This window comes from Tursiops truncatus, chromosome 11 (genome assembly GCF_011762595.2).
Source record: "Tursiops truncatus isolate mTurTru1 chromosome 11, mTurTru1.mat.Y, whole genome shotgun sequence".
NCBI classification, from domain to species: domain Eukaryota; kingdom Metazoa; phylum Chordata; class Mammalia; order Artiodactyla; family Delphinidae; genus Tursiops; species Tursiops truncatus.
Window position 1 is genome coordinate 40,623,045 of NC_047044.1, and position 24,233 is coordinate 40,647,277.

General features: G+C 37.1%; 1 protein-coding gene across 1 annotated transcript in view; it reads right to left on the reverse strand.

Moving 5' to 3' along the window:
* The window catches only part of NAV3 (neuron navigator 3), an 839,545-nt gene that overhangs the window by 582,430 nt on the left and 232,882 nt on the right, over positions 1-24,233 (reverse strand). The window contains exon 2 of the mRNA XM_033866303.2: positions 12,817-13,223. Within this exon, the coding sequence (XP_033722194.1) occupies positions 12,817-12,888 (72 nt within the window). The 5' untranslated portion in view covers positions 12,889-13,223. The remainder of the gene's footprint in view (positions 1-12,816; positions 13,224-24,233) is intronic.

Consider the following 24,233-nt stretch of genomic DNA (forward strand, 5'->3'; position numbering starts at 1 on the left):
TGACAGTAGAAAAAAAATGGTGGCTGATGTCTAAGGGTAAGTGCCTGGAGAGGAGAGACCTTGCAAACAGGTGTGATGCAGTGTCCCTGACACCAGCTAATACTTGGGAAGTGAGTATATGTATGTGACCTGAAAAGGAGGAACACGGAACAGTGCAGCTTGGAGACAAGACTGGAGGGGGGGAATGAAAATAAGATCACACAGGGCTCCGTAGGCCATGTTAAGGAGTTCGGATCGTACTCTGCATGCACTGGAAAGTCACTGAAGGGTTTTAGGAAGGCAAATGATAAACCTGGAGGCACTGTGCATTTAAAAAAAATCATGGTTACACTCATGAATACTCTTAGTGTCATATATTAGGCTGGACCGCTAATTTAGTACCTGATGATGGCTATGAAAGACATTTTATAAATGGCAAGTGCTACAGAAATATTAAGGCACAGTTTTTATTTAACATTATTTTGTACTTTTCTCCCGAATGTGAAAATCACTGCATCAGTTCATAATTATATAAAAATATTTTACAGAGTGAAGCAGACTAAGACATTAATTACAAAATTCATATTGTTTTTAAAGTGTAACTCTGAATCTTTTCCCAGTGTTAATTAGAGGATACATGTATACACAAGGTGTTGTTTATCTGTTATTTGCAAACATTACGATTTGCCAATACCAACAACTGTTAAAAGACAGAGGTCCTTCTTACTGAGACAGCATAAGGTAAAACTTCTACATTGTACCTAACACGGTTGTTTAATCAAGGAGCTGGTAAGGGTTTCAAAGGAGAACATCTAATTTTAATGAAAAATATAAAGTATAAAATTAACTACTGGCAGCAAAATGTGAAAAGCAAGCAGGAAAATTCATGTAGTTTCCATCACCTTCTTAAGAAGAGGCAGCCTTGCCTCAGAACTGAATAGCCACATTTTGATTAGTACACTATAGCTATTATTAGCATTTGTTGAAAACACAAACATTAGAAAAATGTGACACCTGTAGCCAGAGAACCATTGAAAAATATAGCAAAAAAATAATTAAAAGAAAAACCCCGAAAAAAAAGAATATTGCCAAAGTAGAAAATCAAAAGGGCCATTTATATAGAACACTATCTCATCTTCATTTTGCATCAAACAAATCAAACATACAGTAAATTAGGTCTAAAGATGGGCACAAATCCATTTTATTTTATTTTTTAATATCCCCTCAAAAATGATGTGACTATGCCTGGAAATGGCCAGCAATCTTACCTCTGGGGTGGGCCCTACTTCTCGTTCATTTCCACCAGGGTGAGCATTCATTCTGAATGTGAATGGGGTCCAAAAGAACATCCTGCTTCACTACAGGAGAGCAAGGTGGCTCTTATACCTGCGTGTCCTCACATGTGTCACTGGCACAGCCAGCAGACCAGGTAGCCAAGCTTTGTGCATTATCCGGTGGCTGATGAGGATAGCAAAACTGAGAAGCTGAGATGGAGTGTGGCCCTACCTGCGTGGACTGGTGATTTTTCTCTGTGTAGCCCATCAAATTTAAACATGACCTGTGTTCCTTACAACATATTTTCCAACAACAAATGAAGCTTCCTAATGTGATTTAATGCAACCTGTCACCTTTAATAAGGTAGAGAACCTTGAATCTAAGTTCCCAAATGTGACAAGTCTAATGTGACCAAGCCAGTTGAATGCCAACAAAGAACTGCAGTTTCCCAAATCTGGATTCTCATTTTTGACACCTTTTCCAAGTCGTTTTGGAGGTAGCTTTTGAAAACTATTTGCTCAAAGAAAGTATATCATACTCAGACTCATATATCAGAAAAGTTGAATAGAAAACTTGAAAGGCTTTCGTAGATTTATATCCTTCAAACAGATTTTTAATAAAGCATTAATAAATGTTTTTAAGAAAGAAGAGAAAGTATTTGATATGTAATTTCCATGCACATAGAAAACATGCTATACATAGGTAGATACAAATTTTAAATAAAATCATAGACCACTAAGCAAAAAAGAAAGATGCAACCTGGTGAGTTCTCTGACCTTGGGCAAGTCCTTCACAAGAATGGACATAAAGAATATCTGACCTACAGCTCCACTGAGCTGCAAGGGTGGATAGAAATGCAAGGAAAGTGTTTTGTAAAATAGAGGTTGCTATTCAAATATTAGCTTGGAGCCTAACCCACTTTGTTATGCAAAAGGAATATGATGGATATAAATGCATAAACTCATTAGTAATGCAGCTAACACAGTAAAGTGTATTACTGTTACCTACCACAGGGCACTAGTCGGCACTCCATAAATACACAAATGCACACTGAGTTCAACCAAAATACTGTATCATTCAAATCTGTGTACAATTCATAAATTGATAATTTCCACTTTCAAACAAAATATTATGCTAAAATAAAATACATAATACAACTAAGGGCAGCATCACTAACCTGAATCTACTAACCTCCATCTCTCTCTCTGACACAATCACTTGTCAAAACCTAGTCAGTTAACTGGCCGGTATCAAGCAATATGTAGAGTCTTCTGAATACACTGTAGAAAATTCTTAGCCAAGAACTGTACCCATTGGGCACTAGTGAACTATTTTACCATTATGCAAAAATGCTTATAAGAAATAGCTTCTAAACAGGCAATATAATACTGCACATTTTAATGTACTTTAACCAACTACACTGTCCAGTGAAATATGTGTTGAGAAGCATTTATAATGGAGTTTATTCTACAAAATATGAAAAACTGATCATAGAGAATGATTCCAAAAATGATAAAAAGGTATTTATTTTTATTGCATTAATGCTTGGAACTGACATTTCCAGACTCAAATTGGAGCACAATAATCGTGCCCCTCTACGAAACATACAAATGATTGAATATACAAAATTTATCTCTAAGTCAAGGAAAACTCCATACATATGGGATGGAGTCCTAAATCTGATTTTTAAGTCCCTTGTTGAAAACTGTGTATTTCCCATACATATCATGTAACAAATGCTGCTTAGAATCCCAGGAGAATGTTAAAAACTCCCTAGTGCCACTAAAAAGACTAATAACAGCAGTCTCCCTTAACTCCTCTAAAATCCTCTAAGCTCTCTTGATCCCCAAGTTACACCGAAGAGAAGGATCAAACTTGGGGAAGTAAGGCAGAAAAATTATAAATATGCCACTAGACTGTAAATACATTGAAAACAAGCATTACATCTTATAAACATATCCCCCCATGTTGTTTTGTATGTATTTTCAAACATACAGAAAAGCTGAAATAATTTTACAGTGAACACCTATATACCTACCACTAGACTCTACAATTAACATTTTACTACGTTTGCTTCATCACATATCTTTGTGGTATACAATTTTTATGTTCTCAATCTCACTTTGGAAATGAGAGAGATAAATCCTGAGTTAGTTGATGTACTGAGAATTTTCCCTATGTTCAATGTTCTTTTACTCTTTGAAACTGAAATAAAATCCATACTAATGTTTAGAATTTACAAGGTAAATTTTTATTTAAAATGTACCATGAATTAAGGGTAACTTTGTACTTGTCAACATGCCATGGCCAGAAAGTATTTTGGTTTAATAATTCGTCATCCTAAGGGAAATAAAGCCTTTGAACTCACAGACTTTCTTCTGACCGGCTCTAGGGTTGAGCTCTAGTCACATATGGCTGACCCTGATCCATATTTTTGAATGAAATATCCTGAGCACCAACTATTCTCTCTCCCTCTTCAGGAAACAGGCAAACTGAGCCCTAGCCTCAGATGAGCTACTAATACCAAGTCTAATAGAAATCAGGAAAGAACACTGGGACCCACAGGGTAATTCTACCCTAGGGCTAGTGTGGAGAATTGAAGACTGACTGATAAGCTCCACTTCCGCGCGCATGGCGCGCACACGTGCGTTTTGTTCCCACTCCCAAATAAAGAAGCCCTTCACCTTTTGGGGACTCTGGCGTGAAAAGTGTCTAAACTGTTTGTTAAATGCAGATGGGAGAGAGAAGTCTAAGATGGGCTGCCGTGATTGCAGCTAACCCGGAAGTCATTCGACATCAGCTCTTCCAAGGCTTCAGAGGAAGTCAAACGATGAGAGGGTAGTAACATTCCTACCCTTCGGCTCACATTCTGCCTCTGTCCCCAGAGGAGGGACCATGTTCAACTCCTTAGTTCACCCCCAACAGCCACCAGTTATTGAGAGTTTCTGCATGGGAGGCACTGTTCCAGATGCTTTGTATATGATTATTTTCACTACTGCCATTTTAAGAAATAACACAAAAGAGAAGACTAGGAGAAGACAGGAGCTGAGTAATTTGACAACATGCCAAAGCCAAGAATCAAACTCAGGCAGTCATTCTAGACCCTTTGCTCCTAACTATTCCTTACACTACTTTTTATTAGACCTTACCGAAGGCGCTGCTAGCCTACTGGTCAAGTCATGAGTGAAACAGTGGGCCATGTTTTACTACTGGGCAGTGTTTTTTTCTGCTCAAGGTAGGGTCAGGAGCCTCAAGGTTTTTCCTGTTGTACTGCTCATTTGTGGTAAGCTCACCTAACAGGGCCCTCCTCTTTGGGAAGTCTCTCTCTGTCCACTGTCATCCACACCACTAACTTGGTTAGTATATTCAGGTCTTCTCAGTGGACCAGTGATTCTAGCTTTGCAGGACTAGAAAACCCAGATTTGGCTACTGGACCTAAGGTACCACATCTTCTCAGAGATGATCTACTTTTAGGACAGTTTAGAAGCATTCATATATATATACACTCTTTTTATAATGCTATTCCTTTGTTCCCATTTACCACAAAACAGTGGTAAATTTAGCTTCCTCAGCAGGGAAACTTAGAGGTAGAGAGGAGTGAATAGGAAGACTTCACATAAAATCTCACCTCAAATCCCAAGCACCAGATTCAATGAATGATTCATAATTGTGTCTGGTTTTCTTTTTAGTAAATCAGGTAATGGCAGGAGATGGGGAAAGGTGCTAGCAGCTTCCTCAGCAACTGCTTGGGACAATTTCAGCTGCAGAGACCATCAACAATGGGGTGACAGTGGGAGGAGGCAGCAGCTGTACTGTGAATGGGTCACCTGTCAACTGAGGGTGTGTAAGTCAGGGCCAGCCATACTGTGCAAGTGTTGATGCTATCATCTATCTGGGTGTGCACTGGGGATGTCTAAGAGTACAATGGGAATGAATAAAAAGGATAAAAGAATTCTGGAAAAATTTAAATTGAAGCAGCTGTGTTAACACAGAGCCAAACGCTAGCCCAGAACTCTCGATATAGAATGTCTTAGTTTAGGTTTCCACAGAGCAGACCAGAAACAATGATTCAAATGCAAGGAGTTGATTTGGCTGACGATTCCAGGAAATATGGGAGGGAAGTCAGGATGGGAGATTAGAACCAGAAGACAGAAAATAAAGGGCATCTTATGACAACAGTAGGTCCTTAATCCCACTGAGGACCTCTCAGACACAGTGTCTAGGGCAGTGCTTCTCAAACACTGCTGTGCATCAGAATCACCTGTAGGTCTTGTTACAAATGCACGTTCTGATTCCACAGGTTTAGCGTGGGGTCTGAGACTGCATTCCTTACATGCTCCCAGATGAGAAAGCTGCTGCTGCTACCCCTCAGAACACTATAAAGAGGAAAGATGTTGATTTCTTGCTTATTTCTCATTCGATTTTTCCACATTTGCATATAAAATTAACAGAATTTCTTATGTCCACTGCTTTCACCACCTATTATTAAATCTGCTTTGTTTCGTGTAACTCTTATCCCGGGCATTGCATCCTCACTGAATATCAGCAGTCTTGGAAACATTTGGTCAGTCTTCATGGAAGGAAAACACGAAAAGTTCTGTCCACCTGGTCCTAGTGCTATTAAATCAGGTGGCCCTGCTCATGAGCAGGTAGCGTGCTATCCACAGAAACGAATCAAGCTGCTCAGTGCACTCCCAACCCCTCTGACTCTTCTCTTCTAACAGATTTGTTGTTGCTCCCCACTCCATTCGAGTGCCAACTTGCATTCTGATTTTGTGATAAGCCTCAAATGTATGGTCTTTGGAAATGAGGAATAAATCTGTTTTCCTGATTTTGACACTCAGCCCTCTTTAGTGGTATATATTCATGCATTCACAGGTTCTTACCCACGTGGCTACCTCAGGGTAAGCTTTCTGGAATCTCAGTCCTCATGTTTATACTCATCTGGAACCTCAAGAGAGGCAAATGGACATGGTTGAACTATTGTTTTAAAAGTACTGTGCTATGTTCAAATGTACGTATTCCTACAGTCAAATCGAGAACAGTCCCAGCCCCTTTAGAAACAGAATTTTAAAGAGAAACTAACAATGATACGATTGGCCATTCAAGGCAGGGCAGCAAATATTATAATATTTTCTTTTAAAAGTTACGTATTTATATATAATAGGTACAAATATATGTTTAAAATATAATGATATACGTATAAAAAGGTGAGAACAAATCAGTGCATTAGCATAGTACAAGTTTTCTACATTGTATATGTACATTTTTTTCAATATATTTTAGAAAAAGATTAGTCTCAGTCATTCCGTCATGAAATAATAAAAGCCTGAATAACTCAGGTGCTAATATCAAGACAGAGGAAGGTATTTATGAAAAAACAGGAATTAAAATTTACTAAACCTTATATGTTTGTATTAATACTGAGATCATAATTTATGACAATTAATAACCATAACACTTTATATGTAATTCTGCCTTCAAAATGTTCAAAACATATACAACTCAAGTATCATATATTTCAGACTTGTCTATTTTGTCTCTTTATTTATATGCAGATTATGTGGTCATTATATCTGTTGATGCTTTAAATCCACCAATCAGGAAAAAGAACACGGTCTAATTTACAACAAATGAGAAGAACCATGAAGCATGGAATACAGTGTTTACTTTTATCTATTTCCAGCTTTTTCTGTTATCCCAAGTCTGTTTACACTGAAAATATATGTAGTCAGAAGCAAAAAGGCCAGTGGCCATACAAACTTTCAGAAGTCTATTTGAGGAACATGAATGAAACTAGAGGAAGTTTTAAAGGAGGTTCTATCCAAGTTCAGATTTGAAAGAGAAGCTTCTAGAATCACTTCTGAGCAGAAAAAGAGCTCACCTTATCTAATTCATCCTTAGAGAACTCCAGGTCAAGTGGCTTAGAGATGGCTGTTTATAGCATCCTTTTATAAAAGACGAAGGGTCAGAGGAAGAAATTACGGGCAGTCTTAATCGGCATCACAATGTGCCACAATGCCAGTACTAGTTTCTTAGTGAACCTGATATTCATATTTGTGTCTATACCAGTATTCCAGATTTATATAATAACAGTGCAAAATGGCTGCTCAATGTACAGTTGTCCCTTGAACACACAAAAGTTAGGGGCAGGGCTTCCCTGGTGGCGCAGTGGTTGAGAGTCCGCCTGCCGATGCAGGGGACACGGGTTCGTGCCCCGCTACGGGAGGATCCCACGTGCCGCAGAGCGGCTGGGCCCGTAAGCCATGGCCGCTGAGCCTGCGCGTCCGGAGCCTGTGCTCCGCAACGGGAGAGGCCACAACAGTGAGAGGCCCGCATACCGCCAAAAACAAACAAACAAACAAAAAAATAAAGCACTGTGTAATGAGTCCAACCTTCAAGAATATCAAAGAATGAAGGGCTGAATCTATCCTAAGCCTCTCTTCTACAGTGATTTATCTTTGTATTTTATCTTAAGAAGACAGATCTTTAATCAGTCTCCAACATAATTTCAAGTAGTCCTCAACACCTGTGAGAATAATCCCAATACACTTAACCCTTATACGATGCTGTTTTACCATCACTGCACGAAAATGCAACAAATGTAGTCTAAATTAAAAGAATCAGCACACTAAAAGAAAATAAAAATAAATATTAGGCTAGTTTTAAATTGATAAAGTAGTTTTACTCTATAAAGTAGTGGCAACCATAAATGGGCAAGATTTTTCAGTAAAATTATTAGAGTAGCCTAACACAGTCATATACAGATACACACCTGTATCATACTTCTGCATGATGTCAACAGAAAAAAAAAAAAAGAACAAAACTAGTTTATGTGGATAGACACTGATGAAGGACTCACTGTCACTTACAGATGATGCTTTCTCTAACTCCCCACTTAAACTTGATTTTAAGTCCACAACATCACAGGGGCTGCCCTTAAAATAATAGGCTTGCTCCACCAGTATTCCCTTTTCTATTAATAAATACAATCATTGCTCTCATTTTCCATGATTTTCCACATCTTAAACACTCTTATTCACTACACCCGGAGTATGTCACTTCTGAAATAAGTGTCATCTCTTAGAAAGAAAGACATGATGTGTTGTTGGAATTTACCTTGAGTTTTTTTGCAGTGTGAAAATAATGCTAACATGTAAAAGACATGATTTTAGGAAGTGACAAACTGAGATGGCATCCATCTTGGACATTTCCATAAAAGTAAGTACCTCCGCATATATGCAATAATACTGCTCATCGCTTTCTGGTTTAGAGAATAGAGAAACAAAATAATTCCAACAGGTCGCTATATATTTATTGTATGTCACTGCCATAGTTTCAAAATGTGTATGCTGCTACCCTTTTTAGCAGTACCTAGTAAATTGTTGACTATGACAAATTGTTTGGTTTAATATACAAAATATTCATGGAGCAATAAAGCAGTGTCCCAGGGCTGTCTGGACAGCAAACTGCTGCAATTAGACTGACAGTGAAATCTACTGAGCTGTGCTTTTCAGTTCAAGGTCACAAGTAATTATACAGAAGTGACATTTGTACCTTAGGGCTTTCACTGTTCCAGGAGCTTTTGCAGAAATAATTCCATGAAGCAATACAATTAGTGGAAAGCAATATACCAACTTCGCTGGCATCAATGAGCAAACAAGGGTCAAAAGGTAAAGTTTCCAAAAATAAACACCTCATTATGGGCATTCAGGAGCTTTTCGATGCCACCATAATTCTCCCATCCGGAACATTCCAGAAGCTGAATGCCAAGAGGAGGATTATGGGCCAATACTAACTGAAAGGTCTACTGATAAAAATCACAGGAATCAAAAAGACAACTGAATTCCACCTAGTCCTGCACTAATCCAAGTTGATTTGAAATTCTTAGAAGTATTCTCAGTTCCTATAAGAGCCACATTTCTGGTTTATCCATAATGAAGAGCACTTCAATATAGGATTTGTGGAGATGATAGCTTTTTAACTTTCAAGTATGTTTTCCTATGTTCAGACTTAGTGAGGTGATGAGGCATTACTTAAAAGAAGTCCAAGAGGGGCTTCCCTGGTGGTGCAGTGGTTGAGAGCCCGCCTGGCGATGCAGGGGACACGGGTTCGTGTCCCGGTCCGGGAAGATCCCACATGCCACGGAGCGGCTGGGCCCGTGAGCCATGGCCGCTGAGCCTGCGCGTCCGGAGCCTGTGCTCTGCAGCAGGAGAGGCCACAACAGTGAGAGGCCCGTGTAACGCAAAAAATAAGTCCAAGAGACTTCACACACAATTTTGAACCCTTTAATTTTGAATAATAGTGTGTGTATGTATCTTTTAGTATATATATTCTTGAGGAACTGATCATTAACGTTTACAGAACCGAACATCTTAAAGAGGTAAAAGCAGTTTTAATCTTTGTAAGAAGGTACTTTCTTAATAAATCAGAAGGGACCAAGCATGTGCGTGGTATATAGCAAGTACTCCACAAATGATCTCTTCCCTGACATTTACCTACTCGTTACAGTAAAACACATATTCACAAACTCTCATGCTCAACATCCTAAAAGTTTCGACTTAGAAGCAGAGCAAAATAAGTACAAATCCACATATTTTAAATTAAGAAGAAAAGCTAGTGAACTATTTATATACTGAACAAGAAATCGGTTGTGCAGAGTACAAAACAGGAGCCTATATTCAAGCCAGTTCAACACACCTTGCTTTGAATGTCTACCATACATATGTCAAACTGTGAAAAGGACACATTTTTCAGTAAAACCAGAAAAATGTTTCACCTCTGTATTTTCAAGTTGTGAGTTAGAATTGATGCATTTTATTTCACTGAGGTAAAACACTGTGCCTGTTAAATTAATTCATCACAAAGGACTACCAACACTTAAAGTAATTACATGAATGATCTTATAATCTCTACTGGCAATTGTGTGATTCAGGGCTGTGCCCAAAGCTTAGTCTATAAAGATTTATGATGCTACATTTCATTTTTCTCCTTAATACAAACTCACAAATCTGTCATTAGACTAGGTATTCCTGCTGACACTTAACAAATTGAAATCTTAAGTATTGATCAACTGATCAATCAACATCTGAGTTTCTGACTTATTCACTGCAAATGCCTACACCAATTGGGTGGCCAGGAGATCATTAGAACCCCATTTTCCATCTTGATACTGCTCAATGAAAATGTTCATTCCTCCCCCATCTCCCTACCAAGTAGAAGGTAAAACTACAGGGAAATAGGGATTCTCTTGTACCACAACACCAAGCTGTTTTTTTATATTTTTTCCACAGAATCATGGATCCTCATAGTTTGTCTAAATTTTTATATTCTTTGTTTATATTCATATATTCTTTATGCTAAACAGTCCTTTGTGAATTGGCCTGGGCAACTAAGCATCATTACAGACCATTATGTAAAGTTCCATTCAAGAAATTATCAAAATGACTTTTAAAATTCATTCCATTCCATTTCATTCCATTCTTTAGTTTGCAATCCATTCTGTGTTTGCAAAAATATCTCTTATTTGGGAAATGAAAGGATAGCACTTGTAGAGGTACTTTGCTTTCTTGCCAGAAAAGCAGGGCTTCTATCAAAACTCAGAACTGTAGTATTAATTGCTTACCTAACCCACTTCCCTCCTGTCAACTGAAAAATAATGAACAACCTAAAAGTTGAGAATTATGTTTTATTCGGGCGGACAAAACTGAAGACTTTTTTGCAACAAAGACCAGGCAGTCAAAACATCAAAAGGTTATTGTTAATTAAAGAAAACCAGATACCTCAAGTTAAGGAATTTAGTGCTCTTCTATGTATGGGAAGATGCAAGAGTCAGGGCTCACTGAAATCATTCCTTTGATATGCACCTCAGCTATCTGGGGCCAGCATCCTGTGCTTTCTCAACCTGAGTCTCCTCAGGGTGCACCTTCAGGGGTAGTTGCAGTGGCTGATGGTGGGCATCCTGTTTCTATCCTGAGTTCCCTCAGGGCTCACTGCTGGGGCAGCTACAATGTGATGGCTTGATGGCTGCAACATCCATCTTTAATGATATGGCAGGCAATATTTTTCATTCACACTCTTCACTAGCCTAATACAGTACGCAAATTACCATCAGTGTGAAGGACATTTTTAAAATGTGAAGAGAGAAAAAGGATTAAAGGCTCCTCAGTAGTTAAGAAATTGAAGGGCTTCCTTTAGACGGAAACTTAGCTTGCCAACTCTTTCAGATTAACACCCTTAGTGACAACAACAGCAAAAAAAAAAAAAAAAAATGCCGACCGTTTAAAACACCAACAGCGTTCTTGGTAACACACTTATTTGTGCAGAAATTTATACCCACAATGAACTGAAAACTGACCAGGCATCTTGGATTTTATAGTACTTAGTGTTTTCTGAGATTTACTTATATTGAAGGTAAACTCAATGAAGGAACCAAACTGGCACAAATAATCCATCCATTTCTACCTGGATTGATGCAAAGGGATCCATGTAGCCCCCAATCCAGTGGCACTGGTCATAAGATCAGAACAAATTAATAAGCTGTTGACTCTTTATGGCCTCTTCTAAATTTCTTACCTCTAAAACTGTGAAAGAGCTAGGTGTCTTCTGGGAGTACAAAGTGAGTAGTAAATAATTTCTGAGACAGATGTAAAAACAAACCTTAATCACGCCCCTTAGATCCAGTTCTAGCTAAAAATCTTCTTTCTATTATCTCACTATTCCTTGCTTTCGTGCCTTAGCCAGTGGGTCCCCACACACATCTCCTGTACTAATGGATTCAATGAAACGCACCACAAAAGAGAATATATTTCATTATGAGCAGGCTTTCTTTTCTGGGCACCACCACTGACCCTTCTGATAAGTGCTCTCACAACAGTGCAATAGTTTAGCAGGTAAGAGTTTCTAAAAAGGTAGAAAAATGAGGTTGAAATGCAACCCTCAGTATTCAATTCCCAGCTTCCTACTCAGAAGCTCTCTAAGACCATTTAAAAATATATATTAGCGCAGTCCTTTCTTGATATTTTCCATTAGTTCCTTAGACATCACACATGAAGACACAAACCAAAGCTCACAGTTGCCTCACGACTCTCTTTCTAGGCTGGCTGGAAAAATGAGAAGCTGATGTGTGCCCCAAGGACATGAAATCAGAGAATTTCAAATGCCAACTATGCCTCCTAATAACAGCAAGGCAGGTGTTCTCTTTTAGGAGAGCTCTAACTTGCTCCATTACTCCAGAGATGCCCCAGGACTCATACCTCATCCTGAATCTCAGAAAACTGTCCACATGAGGTCAGGCCAGCATGTCACTAGAATCAAGTCAAGGGTGGGCAAACACAGCAGAATCCTTTACAAACCCACTGGATGGATGAATTCAGAAGACTTTAGAAACGAAACCACTAACTGATAATGAAATCCAGACCCGTAGCAACACTTGGCTACAGGATTAATTTCCATGAAATACTATGTTATTTTATCTCTCAAAGCACATTCATTTTCAATTTATAAAATTCTATGTAAGCAAAAACAAAAATGACCAAGCAAAAGGAAATGAATTTGTATTACCTTCTTCTGATCTTCTAGCTTGTGACTCACTGGATTCTTTCCATGTCTGTTCATCTCTGAAGATAAATCCATCACATTAGGTTCTTACCCTTCACAATGGAATCTCTTCAAAAAAGCAGCAAACTAATCCAAGATGCAATCACTAGGAAAACACTGGAATGCCACATTTCCCATCACGCACCGTCTCTGAACTTCATCAACTCCAAGGAATGATTAAAAAATCCATTGATTGAATGGAAAACATGAATTGTGTAATTTACTCCTGGGACTTTCCAAATCAGCATATGGTTTTAAATGCGGGCTTCTCAAAAGCAAAATATTCATCCAGGAATTTTAACTCCAACTGCTATCTTTTTCTTTCTTCACAGTTTTCCATTTTAACAAATAATTACACAGTTCCTGTAAACCTGTGATAAGAAAAAATAAGCACACAGTTAATTCTCCCCCACCACTTATAGTACAATTAATGAAAACTTCTTATCTGAAATGTCCAATTTGGAAAAAGATTGTAGGCATGGGTTATATTTCACATAAAAGTAAGAGCAAGTGAAAGGCATTATTCTCTAACCCTACGGCCTTTAAAATACCAATTATAATGCCTGAACCAAAAGAGAATATTAAAACCAGGGATTCATAGCACATCAAGCAAAAAATCAACAGGGAATACACATACATTCACCAAACGTGTATACGCTCCATGGTCCCGCTCATTAATTTCAGCGTTCATAGAACTACAGAATTCAGAAAAGAGCCCAAAATAACTAGACACTATGCTAGACTGACACTTTTCATAAACAGCTTTATTTAAACTTCAAAATGAATCTATAAAATGGTTCTTATTACTCTATTTTAAGATAAGGAGACTGAGAGGGTAAGTAAATTTTGTAAGTCTAGTCAAACAAGTGTAACAGGACTACAATTTGAATTCAGATACCTTTGGCTCCAAAACACATTCTTTGTCCTAGACATAGTTGTGTCAATTCATATTACATATTTTATTGTCCACAAGGATACCAAAAATGAGTTTATTAAGTGCCTTGCTAGATTACGAATGCACAGGGCACTCTCCTTATAATCCAGTGGTTTCCAAACCCAGCCAGAAACCTGAATCTACTGGTAATATCTTAATCACATAGATTCCTGGGATCCACGCAACCCTGCTAATTCAGAAGCTACAGGGCAGTGCTGTTCTGGGTTTTGTTGTTGTTTTTCCGTCTCTTCTAAACAATTCTGATGCAAGAAAACCAGGGAAGAGTTGAAACCTCCCGCTAATACAGGGCACTTCCCAAACTTGTCTGCATTTTGGAATCATCTGGGAAGCTTCAAAAACTACTGACTCTTATGTCTCATCCCCAGAGACTATGATTTAATTAGTCTGAGATATGGCCTAAGTCTTGGAACCACTGACCTAATACATATATATTCCCTTTACGTAACTGACCAACCACTGCATGAATACATCAAAGAGGAAACTTAGTGTCTCAGAAGGCAGCTCTTTCCATACTGGAGCAGTTCCAGTCTTTAGATTGTTCTTCCTAATTTGGAGATAAGTCTGCCTTCCTGAATGTGTCTGTACATTTGCAATTATTTACATCCTTGTAGTCTTCAATGTATACAAAATCTTTTAAATTTCCCTTTTCATCTGACAGTCCTTCAAGTATCACCTTAGTGGGTTAACCATCCCTAGTGCCTTCAACAATTCCTCACTACCCTGGTTATTACTTAAAAGGCTTTACTTTTGACATGACCCATAAAATGTGCTATCCAGAAATGAGCACAAGGGTCAAGCATGGCATGCTCTCTTTAATAACTCACCTCCAGGTACCACAAAACATGCCGGGCCAAGCATACAATAAATGATAAAGTAGACAGATAATGCTTCAAGATCAGCTCCTGAACTGTTTCCTGACTAGTCATTCTTTTGCCAAGCCTTGCTCCTTCTACAACTCCTCTGCTCTGCTGCGTAGGTATTTTTACTACATACTATGTAGTACATAGTTTGTGTACTCTGTGAATGTTACCAGCAAAGGAGACTGCACGGGCAAAGGCTTGGTCATAGGAGAAAACATAGTCCATCCGAGGAATTCAAAGAAATTCAATGAGAAGCCACTGTAAACGTTTAAGGAAGAATGTAACATAAAATAATTTTTTATTTTAAAAGTTTGTCTTAACTAAAATATGGAAAACAGAAGGGGAGAACAAAACCGGTGGCAAGAGAAACCTTCTAGGGATTGTTAGAACCATTAAAGAGACAACAGCATTCTGAACTAGTGTAGGAGCTGACCGGTGGGAAAGAATGACAAAACTGAGTGATACAGTACATAAAAGGAGGAGTTGACGGAATTGGTAATTGATTGGACAGGTGTGTGGTTTAAGGGTGCATGAGCATAGGGACAATGATATCATTATCTAAGATGGCAAATCCCACAAGAGAAGCACTTTAGACATGGGGAAGATAAAAGAATTTGTAAAGCAAACAAAAGATGCTTACGAAAATCCAAAAAATTCCAAGCCAATCTCACTGATGGACATAGAAGTAACTGTCCTAAAGGAACACTAGCAAACTGAATCCAGTAAAATATAAAATGAATCATACATCAGTTCCAGGATGGTATCACCCCAGGAATAAAAGACTGGTTTAAGATTTGAAAATCAATCAGTGTAATTCACCACATTAACAAAACAAGGAAGAACAATCATATATTCATCTCTATCGGTACAGAAATATAATCTGACAAATTAAACATTGATTCATGATCAAAACAAAAACCTCTTGGCAAATGAGGACTAGAAAGAGACTTTCATAATCATCCTTTATCTGATAAGGTATATTCATAAAATATCTATAGCAAACACATACTTATGGGTGAAAAGTTAAAGACTTTCCATTTGCTCAGGAATAACACATAAATACCTGCTAATATGATGTCTATTCAATATTGTACTTAAAGTCCTAGCCATGCAGTGAGACAAGAAAATATGAGAGAGGGAGAGAAACAGAGACAGAGACAGAGGGAAGGAGGGGGAGGGATGGAGAAGGATGCAGGCAAGCAGTATAAGCATTAGAAAGGAAGAAAAAAAAACAGTATTTGCAAATGTCCTGAATGATATATAGAGAAACTACTAAAAAAATCAAGAGATACATTACTAGAATTAATGTGTTCAGCAATTTTCCTGGATACAAATATACAACATTCCTTTATATTTCTTTATAACAGCAACAAATACTCAGAAAATGAAACTCTAAAAAGATGCTCTTTTACGCTGTCACTTAGAATAACAAATATCTTGGAATGAATCTCATAAAAGATGGTAAAAACTTTATGATAAGGCAATAAAACACCATCAAAAAATAAATATCTAGATGAATAAAGGGCTTATTAATAAACTAAGATTCAGTACTGTAGAAATGCCAACTCATACCTAAAGGATTTATAGATTCAGTGCATTACTAATCAAAATCCCCAGTTTTCTTTTTACAACTCTAGAAGGTGCTCCTAAAGTATATATGGAAATGTAAATGACCAAGAAAATCCAAGACACTCGTGAAGAACAAGTTGCAACTATTTGCTTTACCAGATGTGAAGACCTATTATCAACCAACAGTAAATAAAAAGGCATGTAACTGGTACAAGGGTAGACAAGTTCACCAACGGAACGCAAGAGCCCAGAGAAGGACTCTTAACACATATGGTCACATGATTAATTACAAAGCTGAAATTGCAAAGCTGTGGGGAAAAAGTCTTTTCAATAAAGAGTTCTGGGTCAATTGGCTCTTCATATGGAAAAAAATAAAACTTGACCTCTACTTCACACCAATAATCAATTCCAGGTGGATTGTAGACAAAACAATAAGGCTTCTGGGAAAATATTTTCATGATCTAAGGGAAGGGAAAGATCTCTTAAACAAGAGACAAAAGTCACTAAACATAAAGAAAACAATATAACTAAGATTAGATTAAAATCAAGAACTTTTATTCATCAGATTGTACCAATAAGAAAATATAAATGCAACATAGAGTAGGAAAATGTACTTGTTATACATATAACTACATGTAAAAACACCCAAAAATCGAGCAAAGACAGGCAACAGTGAAAAATATTTGAATAAGCACTCCAAAAGTAATAATAAAAATAGAGACAGAGAACAGATTAGTGGTTGCTACGGGTCAGGGATGGAGAGAGAAGGTAAGGTTGCCTAAAAGGCATGACACAAGGAAGCCTTGTAGTAAGAGAACAATGTTGAATCTTGATTGCAGAAGTGGTTGTATGAACCTACAAGTGTGATAAAATTGCATGGAACAATACACATACACACACAGATGAGTGTATATAACACTGTTGAAATAGGAATCAACTCAGTGGATCACACTGATACCAATCTCCAGGCTTTGACATTGCTCTATGCAAGATGTCACCATTGGAGGAAACCAGGTGGTAACTGCTTCTACCACTTCCTGTAAACCTGCAATTATTTAAAAATAAAATTGAGAAAAAAGAGGATGTACAAATGGCCAATAAGCACATGAGAAATGAACACCCTCCTTCGCAATCAGAAAAATGCTAATGTAAACCATAATGAGATATGACCTATCATTTATAAATGGATCAAAATAACAAAAAATGACAAAACCAACTGTTGGCAAAGACATGGAGGAACAAGAACACTGCTGGTCAGAGTATAAATGGGTACAACTATCTTGAAAAAAAATTACTATTTCCTACTACATTTGAAGATACTTACACTATACAACTCAACAATAATACTCCTAGGCACGTACTGTTAAAAAACATATGCATAGGTGCATCAAGAGATAAGTACAAGAAAGTTTCTTCAGAATGGCAAAAAAAACCCCACAACTGGAAACAACACAACAACATTAGAATAGGTAAATAATTTGTGGTATATTTATACAAAGGATAACTATACATTAAATAAAATGAATAAACTATAGATATACATATCAACATGGATGAACCTCAAAAACACTAAGAATTTAAAGTCCAAACAAAAAAAGTGTATACTGTATGATCCCATTTTTATAAAGTTCAAAATCTTGTAAAACTCCACTATAGTGTTAGAAGTCAGGAGAGTGGTTACCTTTGGTGAGAGGGAAGGAAGGGGTTTTGATTGGAGTTTAGAGCACTATCAATATTCCATTTTTTGACTTGAGTGGGCATTACATGGATGTTAGCTTTATAACAACTCACTGAGCTGTAAATTTACATTCTGTGCAGTTTTCCTGATGTCTAACATATTCATAATAAAAAGTTTAGCTAAGGAAAAAACACAGATACATCTATGTCTTTAGTATTCCCATGTCTTTAGTCTCCCCAGCAAGCCACAACAACAACAAAAATTCAAGTTAGACTAATTAAACTTGTTACTAGTGGGCATTGTTCTTCTTTTTTAAGGTTATGGACCAGCTGTTTGATTATGGCACAGAGTTTTGTCTGAGAACAATGTCAGCCTTACCAAGACATGGTCTATTAACTGTCAAAAAATGTATTCATCTCTTGACTTCAAACATCTCTCCTACTTTCTTTAGAGTGATGAGTTATTGTAGTCTATCAACCACATTTTTTTATACATATATATTTATATCAGTATAAAATATAATTTCCAAAGTACCATTAATGCTCTAAGTTATTTAAATTTACCCACCTTACCTAATACCTTTAATTACAGTGTTAAAAGACATCTAAAAGACACACAGCACTGAGTGCCTAATATGTACTCAACATGGTGCAGGCCCAAAATAGTGAAATTTCAAATCTGGTCCTTGTCTTTACAGAGTTTACAGTCCAGTGGGCAGTCAGATTTAACTAAAACCACGGCGTATCAGCGTACTCTTCAACTTTGTCCAACATCAAAACCTAAGCATACGGATGAGTTTACACCAGTGATAAAAGGCAATTTCACGTGGACAGAATTTATTGAATATTATGCATATAAAAATTAATTTGAATATGACTTCAGTTCATTTTAAATGCATAAAGAATCTAATATAACTTATGCTTACTTTCATGGAATAAAAACCTTTTTTTTTTTAATTTAATTTAATTTTTTTTTGCGGTACGCGGGCCTCTCACTGTTGTGGCCTCTCCCATTGCAGAGCACTGGCTCCGGACGCACAGGCTCAGCGGCCATGGCTCACGGGCCTAGCCATTCCGCGGCACGTGGGATCTTCCCGGACCGGGGCACGAACCCGTGTCCCCTGCATTGGCAGGCGGACTCTCAACCACTGCGCCACCAGGGAAGCCCAAAAACCATTCATAATAAAACTAAACTAACTGGCAAAAAAAGAACAGATTATGTATACTGAAAAGATTCTCACAGGTTATTGTCTCATATGGAGGTAACTGTCAATATGTCATATTAATTCTCTTCTACTCTTACTCAATAGAATTCAGTGGTTGGGTTCGGTAGTGAAATCCATTTACTTTATGCGTAAGTATAAACACTTTCATTTTTGTATAGCTTAAGAGAAGGTTTCCATCTTGCTCAAACTCATCTAGAAGTCCCTCACTTAGATTCAGGATGAAAAAGATCATGAATGTAAGATTTTTGAAAGGATTTTTGAGTGACTGGGGTATGTGCTACTTCCTAAGATATCCTTCTCACGAGGATTTTAAGGGGACCACTCAGAGAGCTTCCCTGCATTTGTATGTTCCCTGCAACTGAGAAAACACAGAAGCCCAGTACCTGAATGAGGTAAGGTGGCCTGTGGCAGCAAGGTAGGGCAATGCATCTGAGAAGTAAACTGTAGTCCTGTCTGATTGTAGATCAAAGATGTATATGCATGTGGTAGGAACGCTTGCCTGAATTCACGTATGAAAGGAAAGGGATCCTGCTCAAAAGAGTAATTTGCCAGGGTAGGTAAGGGACTCCTGCAGGAGGAGGCTGTAGGTACTGCTGGGAAGAGAAGCAAAGGAGAGATCCAAAATGTTCATTCTCAAGGAGAGATCATTACCCAGATCATGGGAAGTGAGATCAGAGGGACCCGACAGTGAAATCTTCAAACATCTCAGGCAAATAACCAAAAGAGTTAGTTTTGGTTGCCTATAGACAATGAAGCCATTAAGCCAATACTGGCCATAAAGCCAGTATCAGCCAATAAGAAATTTCTGCCTCTATACCTCTCGTCTCTTCCTCATCTCCCCTACAAAGACCCTAGTGAGTGGGTGTGGAGGTGAACAAAGAAGGTTCTTTCCAACTGGCTAAAGTGGGGCAAGGAGGGGCACTGGTACCCTGTCTTGGTTTGGTTGAAGAGCAAGAGCTTTTGAATAATGATGTGTTTATAAACATATTGAAATAAATATTCTAAATTTTGAATTGAAACTTGTTTTGTGACCTAAAGTGATCATAAAGTTTATATTATCTAAAGGTGAACAAAAACAGGAACTAAGCCAAATTTCCCTCCAGGAACAAACAATTCTAATCAGAAATCTGAAGAAAAAGGAGAGAAGTTTGGAATAGAGATTTGGATTTAGGAGTCATCAGTCTAAAGAGATCACTCATAGAAGTTACATAAATTGAGAAAAGCACCAAAGGCATACCTCCAGGAAAGACTGAAATTGTCTTAGGTACTACTGCCAAAATTATCTCAAAAAATGCAAACATGATCATGACACAATTCAAATTCTTCAACAGTTCCCTAACCCCTAAAGCCAAAAAGAAAATCAAAATTCCTTAGCGTGTCATTCAACACTCTACCCTATCATGATCCCTTCTTAACTTTCCAGTTTCATATATTACCACTTCTGAGCTTATTTTTTTTATAGTTACACCAAAAACTTTAAGTTCCTGAGTACAATATCTCATTCTACAACTTGAGCATTCTACAACTTGGCCATAAGTGCCACACATCCACTTTGCAAACTCCTACTTGTCGTTAAAAAGTCTCCTCAAATCCATTTCCTCTCCAAAGGCTCCACTTTCTTTATGCCCCCAACTCTACTCCAGACAAGTTGTTGGCCCCTTCTTCCCCAATGTTCTACTGGTATTTATAGACTTCCCCCATACTATCACACTTACCTAGTTACTCGTCACCCACTGGACTGTCAACCCCTATAGACTTTCTCAGAACCCCCAAGGTCTGACACAACACCTGGAAGCTGGTAGCCATTCATAAAGTGATTCTTATGATTCTGAAGAAAACATATGAAATACATATGAAATATGCATATGTACATACGTGACTGTATAAATATATACTCCAACCAATACAGCTGACCCTGACCAATGTGGGTTCTAGGAGCACCGACCCTCACACTGTTGATAATCCACTTTGCAGTCTGCCCTCCACATCCGTGGATTCAACCTACCGTGGATCGTGTAATAGTGTAGTACATATTTGTTGAAAAACATCACATATAAGTGGACCTGCACAGTTCAAACCTTTGTTATTCAAGGGTCAACTGTAATTTCCTATAAACCCAAAATAAGGCTGTACCAAAACTGTCTCTTTTCATCAAAAACATATATATAAGTTTAGAAACGGCAATAAGCCCTTTCTGAAATTATTTTAGCCATTCTCTTTTTATTTAAGGCATCACACTCAAAGTACAAAAATCTTAAGTGTATATAGCCTATGATTCACTCAGTTAACCACCACCCACATCAAGATACAAAACATTTCCAAAACTCCAGGAGACTCCCTAATTCGCCCTCTCCCTTAATAGCCCTAAAGGTAACCACCGATCTGTTTTATCACCACAGATCCGCTTTCTCTGTCTTGAAACTTCATATTAAGTGGAATCATACAGTGTGTACTCAATTTGCTTTTCTTTTGTTCAACATTAAATCTGGAGGATTCATCTGTGTAGTTTTACGCAGCAGTAGTTCATTACTTTCTTTTGCTCTATGGAGGGGTGTCTGTGCTTATGTGTCCCAATTCATGTACTTGCCCGAAATAAAGCCCAGCTCAACACTGGGATTTTTAATCATCCGGAACTCCATATCCTAATTCAGGCTTTCTGGACTCTTTGTGTTTACAAATGAAGAAAATAAAGAGGTTCACTCTATTTCACATATTTTTCCCAGGCTCTATGACCTCTATTTAAGTCAAAGAGAATGCAAAAGTATCAACTGTCCCTGTGTCCGTACTGTTGAGTGAGTAATAAAACCAGATCCAGAAACCATTGAAAAATGACTGGAAATTTCTTTTGGAATTTTAACGACTAATCAGAGGTGAAATGGCCATTGTTTATGCTTTGAATTCTGATAATGAATTGTTAAATACAGTTGACCTCTGAACAAAGTGGGGGTTAAGGGAGCCAACCCCTCCGTGCAGTAGAAAATCCCAGCATAACTTCACAGTCAGCCCTCCAAAGCTATGGTTCCACATCCAGATTCAACCAACCTTGGATAGTGTAGTAACGTAGTGTGCATTTAGTGAAAAAAATCCACAAGTAAGTGGACACACACAGTTCAAACACATGTTGTTCAAGTGTCAACTGTAATCTCTATGTAGCTAAGTCAGTCTTTCTAAAACGCAAAGAAAAGGATCCAGGCCCAAATGGAAAGGGTTAAGATAAGAAGTTGCTCCAGTAGAAAACAGCGTTGGTGCCAGAAGTTCTGCTTGCCCTCCTACCAAAGGGTCCCAGACCCGTGACTCCAGTGTTCCATGTAATAAAGAACTCTACCACTATACAACTATTAGAAAACTACTGGAATAATGTGACTATTGTAAAAAATGTTTTAAAAAGTTTTTGATAAACATCAATACCCATTCATGATTTAAACGTAAAAAGAAAATTTTAAATAATAGAAATAGGAATAGAAAGAAGCCAAATAAGTACAGCAGAGAATATCATATTAATGGTGAACAGAAGAATACATAGAATGATACCATTTATATAAAATTTAAAACAATGTAAATCATTGTTAAGCAATATTTATAAATAAAGATATAGTTAAAGTATAAAACCATGAATGAAATAAGTCTCTTAAAAGTCAGGAATAAGATAAAGATGTCTGTCACCCATTCAATAAACCTTTATACCGTATGCACTTATCACCATGGTAAGACAAAAAATAAGATAAAATAGTAAGAATAGAAAAGGTAGAAAAAGTATTTGCATATAATATTATTGATTATATGGAGAGTTTGAGAAAATTTATTTTTAAATTATTTAGAAGAAATAAACAAGTCTATCATTTACAATACACCAACAAAATATACACCTTTACAGCAGCAACAATAAAAATAGTGAAAGAAAATATAATTTTAAAACCAATTCCATTAGTAAGAGATACATAGAATATAATATCCTTATAGATAAAACTAGAAAAAAATTAAGATCTTTATATAGAACAGTCTAATTTTAAACTGAAAGGCATAAAAATTATCTATATAAATGGAGAGATATAACATGTTCATGGGTAACAGGACTGAATAGCTTAAAGATGACAGCTGTATTCTAATTATTCTGTAAGTTCAATTCAGTTCCAATCAAAATTTCAATGTATAACTTTTATGTAACTCAAAAGGATTATTAAATTCATATATAAGAACAAAGGGATAAGGCTAGCCAAGACAATTTTGAAAAATGCATGCTTGCATAAACATCAAGATTTACATAAAACAAAGATATTTAAGACATAAAGGTATTGGACAAAGTAAAAGATCAATAAATACTGGAATAAAATATATAGCTCAGAAATAGAAATACACATACCCACATAAAGACTATTTAATAAGTAATACAATGAGGAAAGAAATGACAATTTTAAAAACTGATTCTGGGATAAGTGGTTATCTACATAGAAAAATATAAGACTAATAGCAAAAAAATTTTTACATAATACAGAAAAAACACTAATCTAATAAAAGAGATGGAAAAAATTGACCAAAGCCATTTGTACAACAAAAAGTATGCATGTAACATAGAAAAGCCAGAGACTGGGAAAATCTATTTACAGTATACATATACATAGGTGCATGTGTACATACTAAAAAAAGAACTCTTACCAAAAAACTACAAACAAAGAAGACACAAGACCCAGTAGAAAAAAGGAGCAAATCATATGGACAGGCAATGCCCACAATAGGAACCATGGATGGCCGATAAACACATGAAAAGTAGTAACTGGGGAAATACAAAGTTTTTAAAAACAAATTATGCCCCACACAATGGATTGTTAAAAATTTTTAAATGTTACCAACAGCAAATGTTGAAAAAGATAATACAAAAATTTTCATGAACTGCCAGTGGGTGTGTAACTGCTGTGTTGGTGTAGGGCAAGCACTATAGTGAGTAATCTGGCAAAACTTAGTATAGTTAAATGTCAGCAGATCTTCAGCTGAATTCCTAGGGACACATGTATGCACTAAAGGATGTGTATGAGAATGTTCATTATAGCATCCTTGGCACTGATTTTTAAAAATTTAGAAATATTCTAAATATCCAAG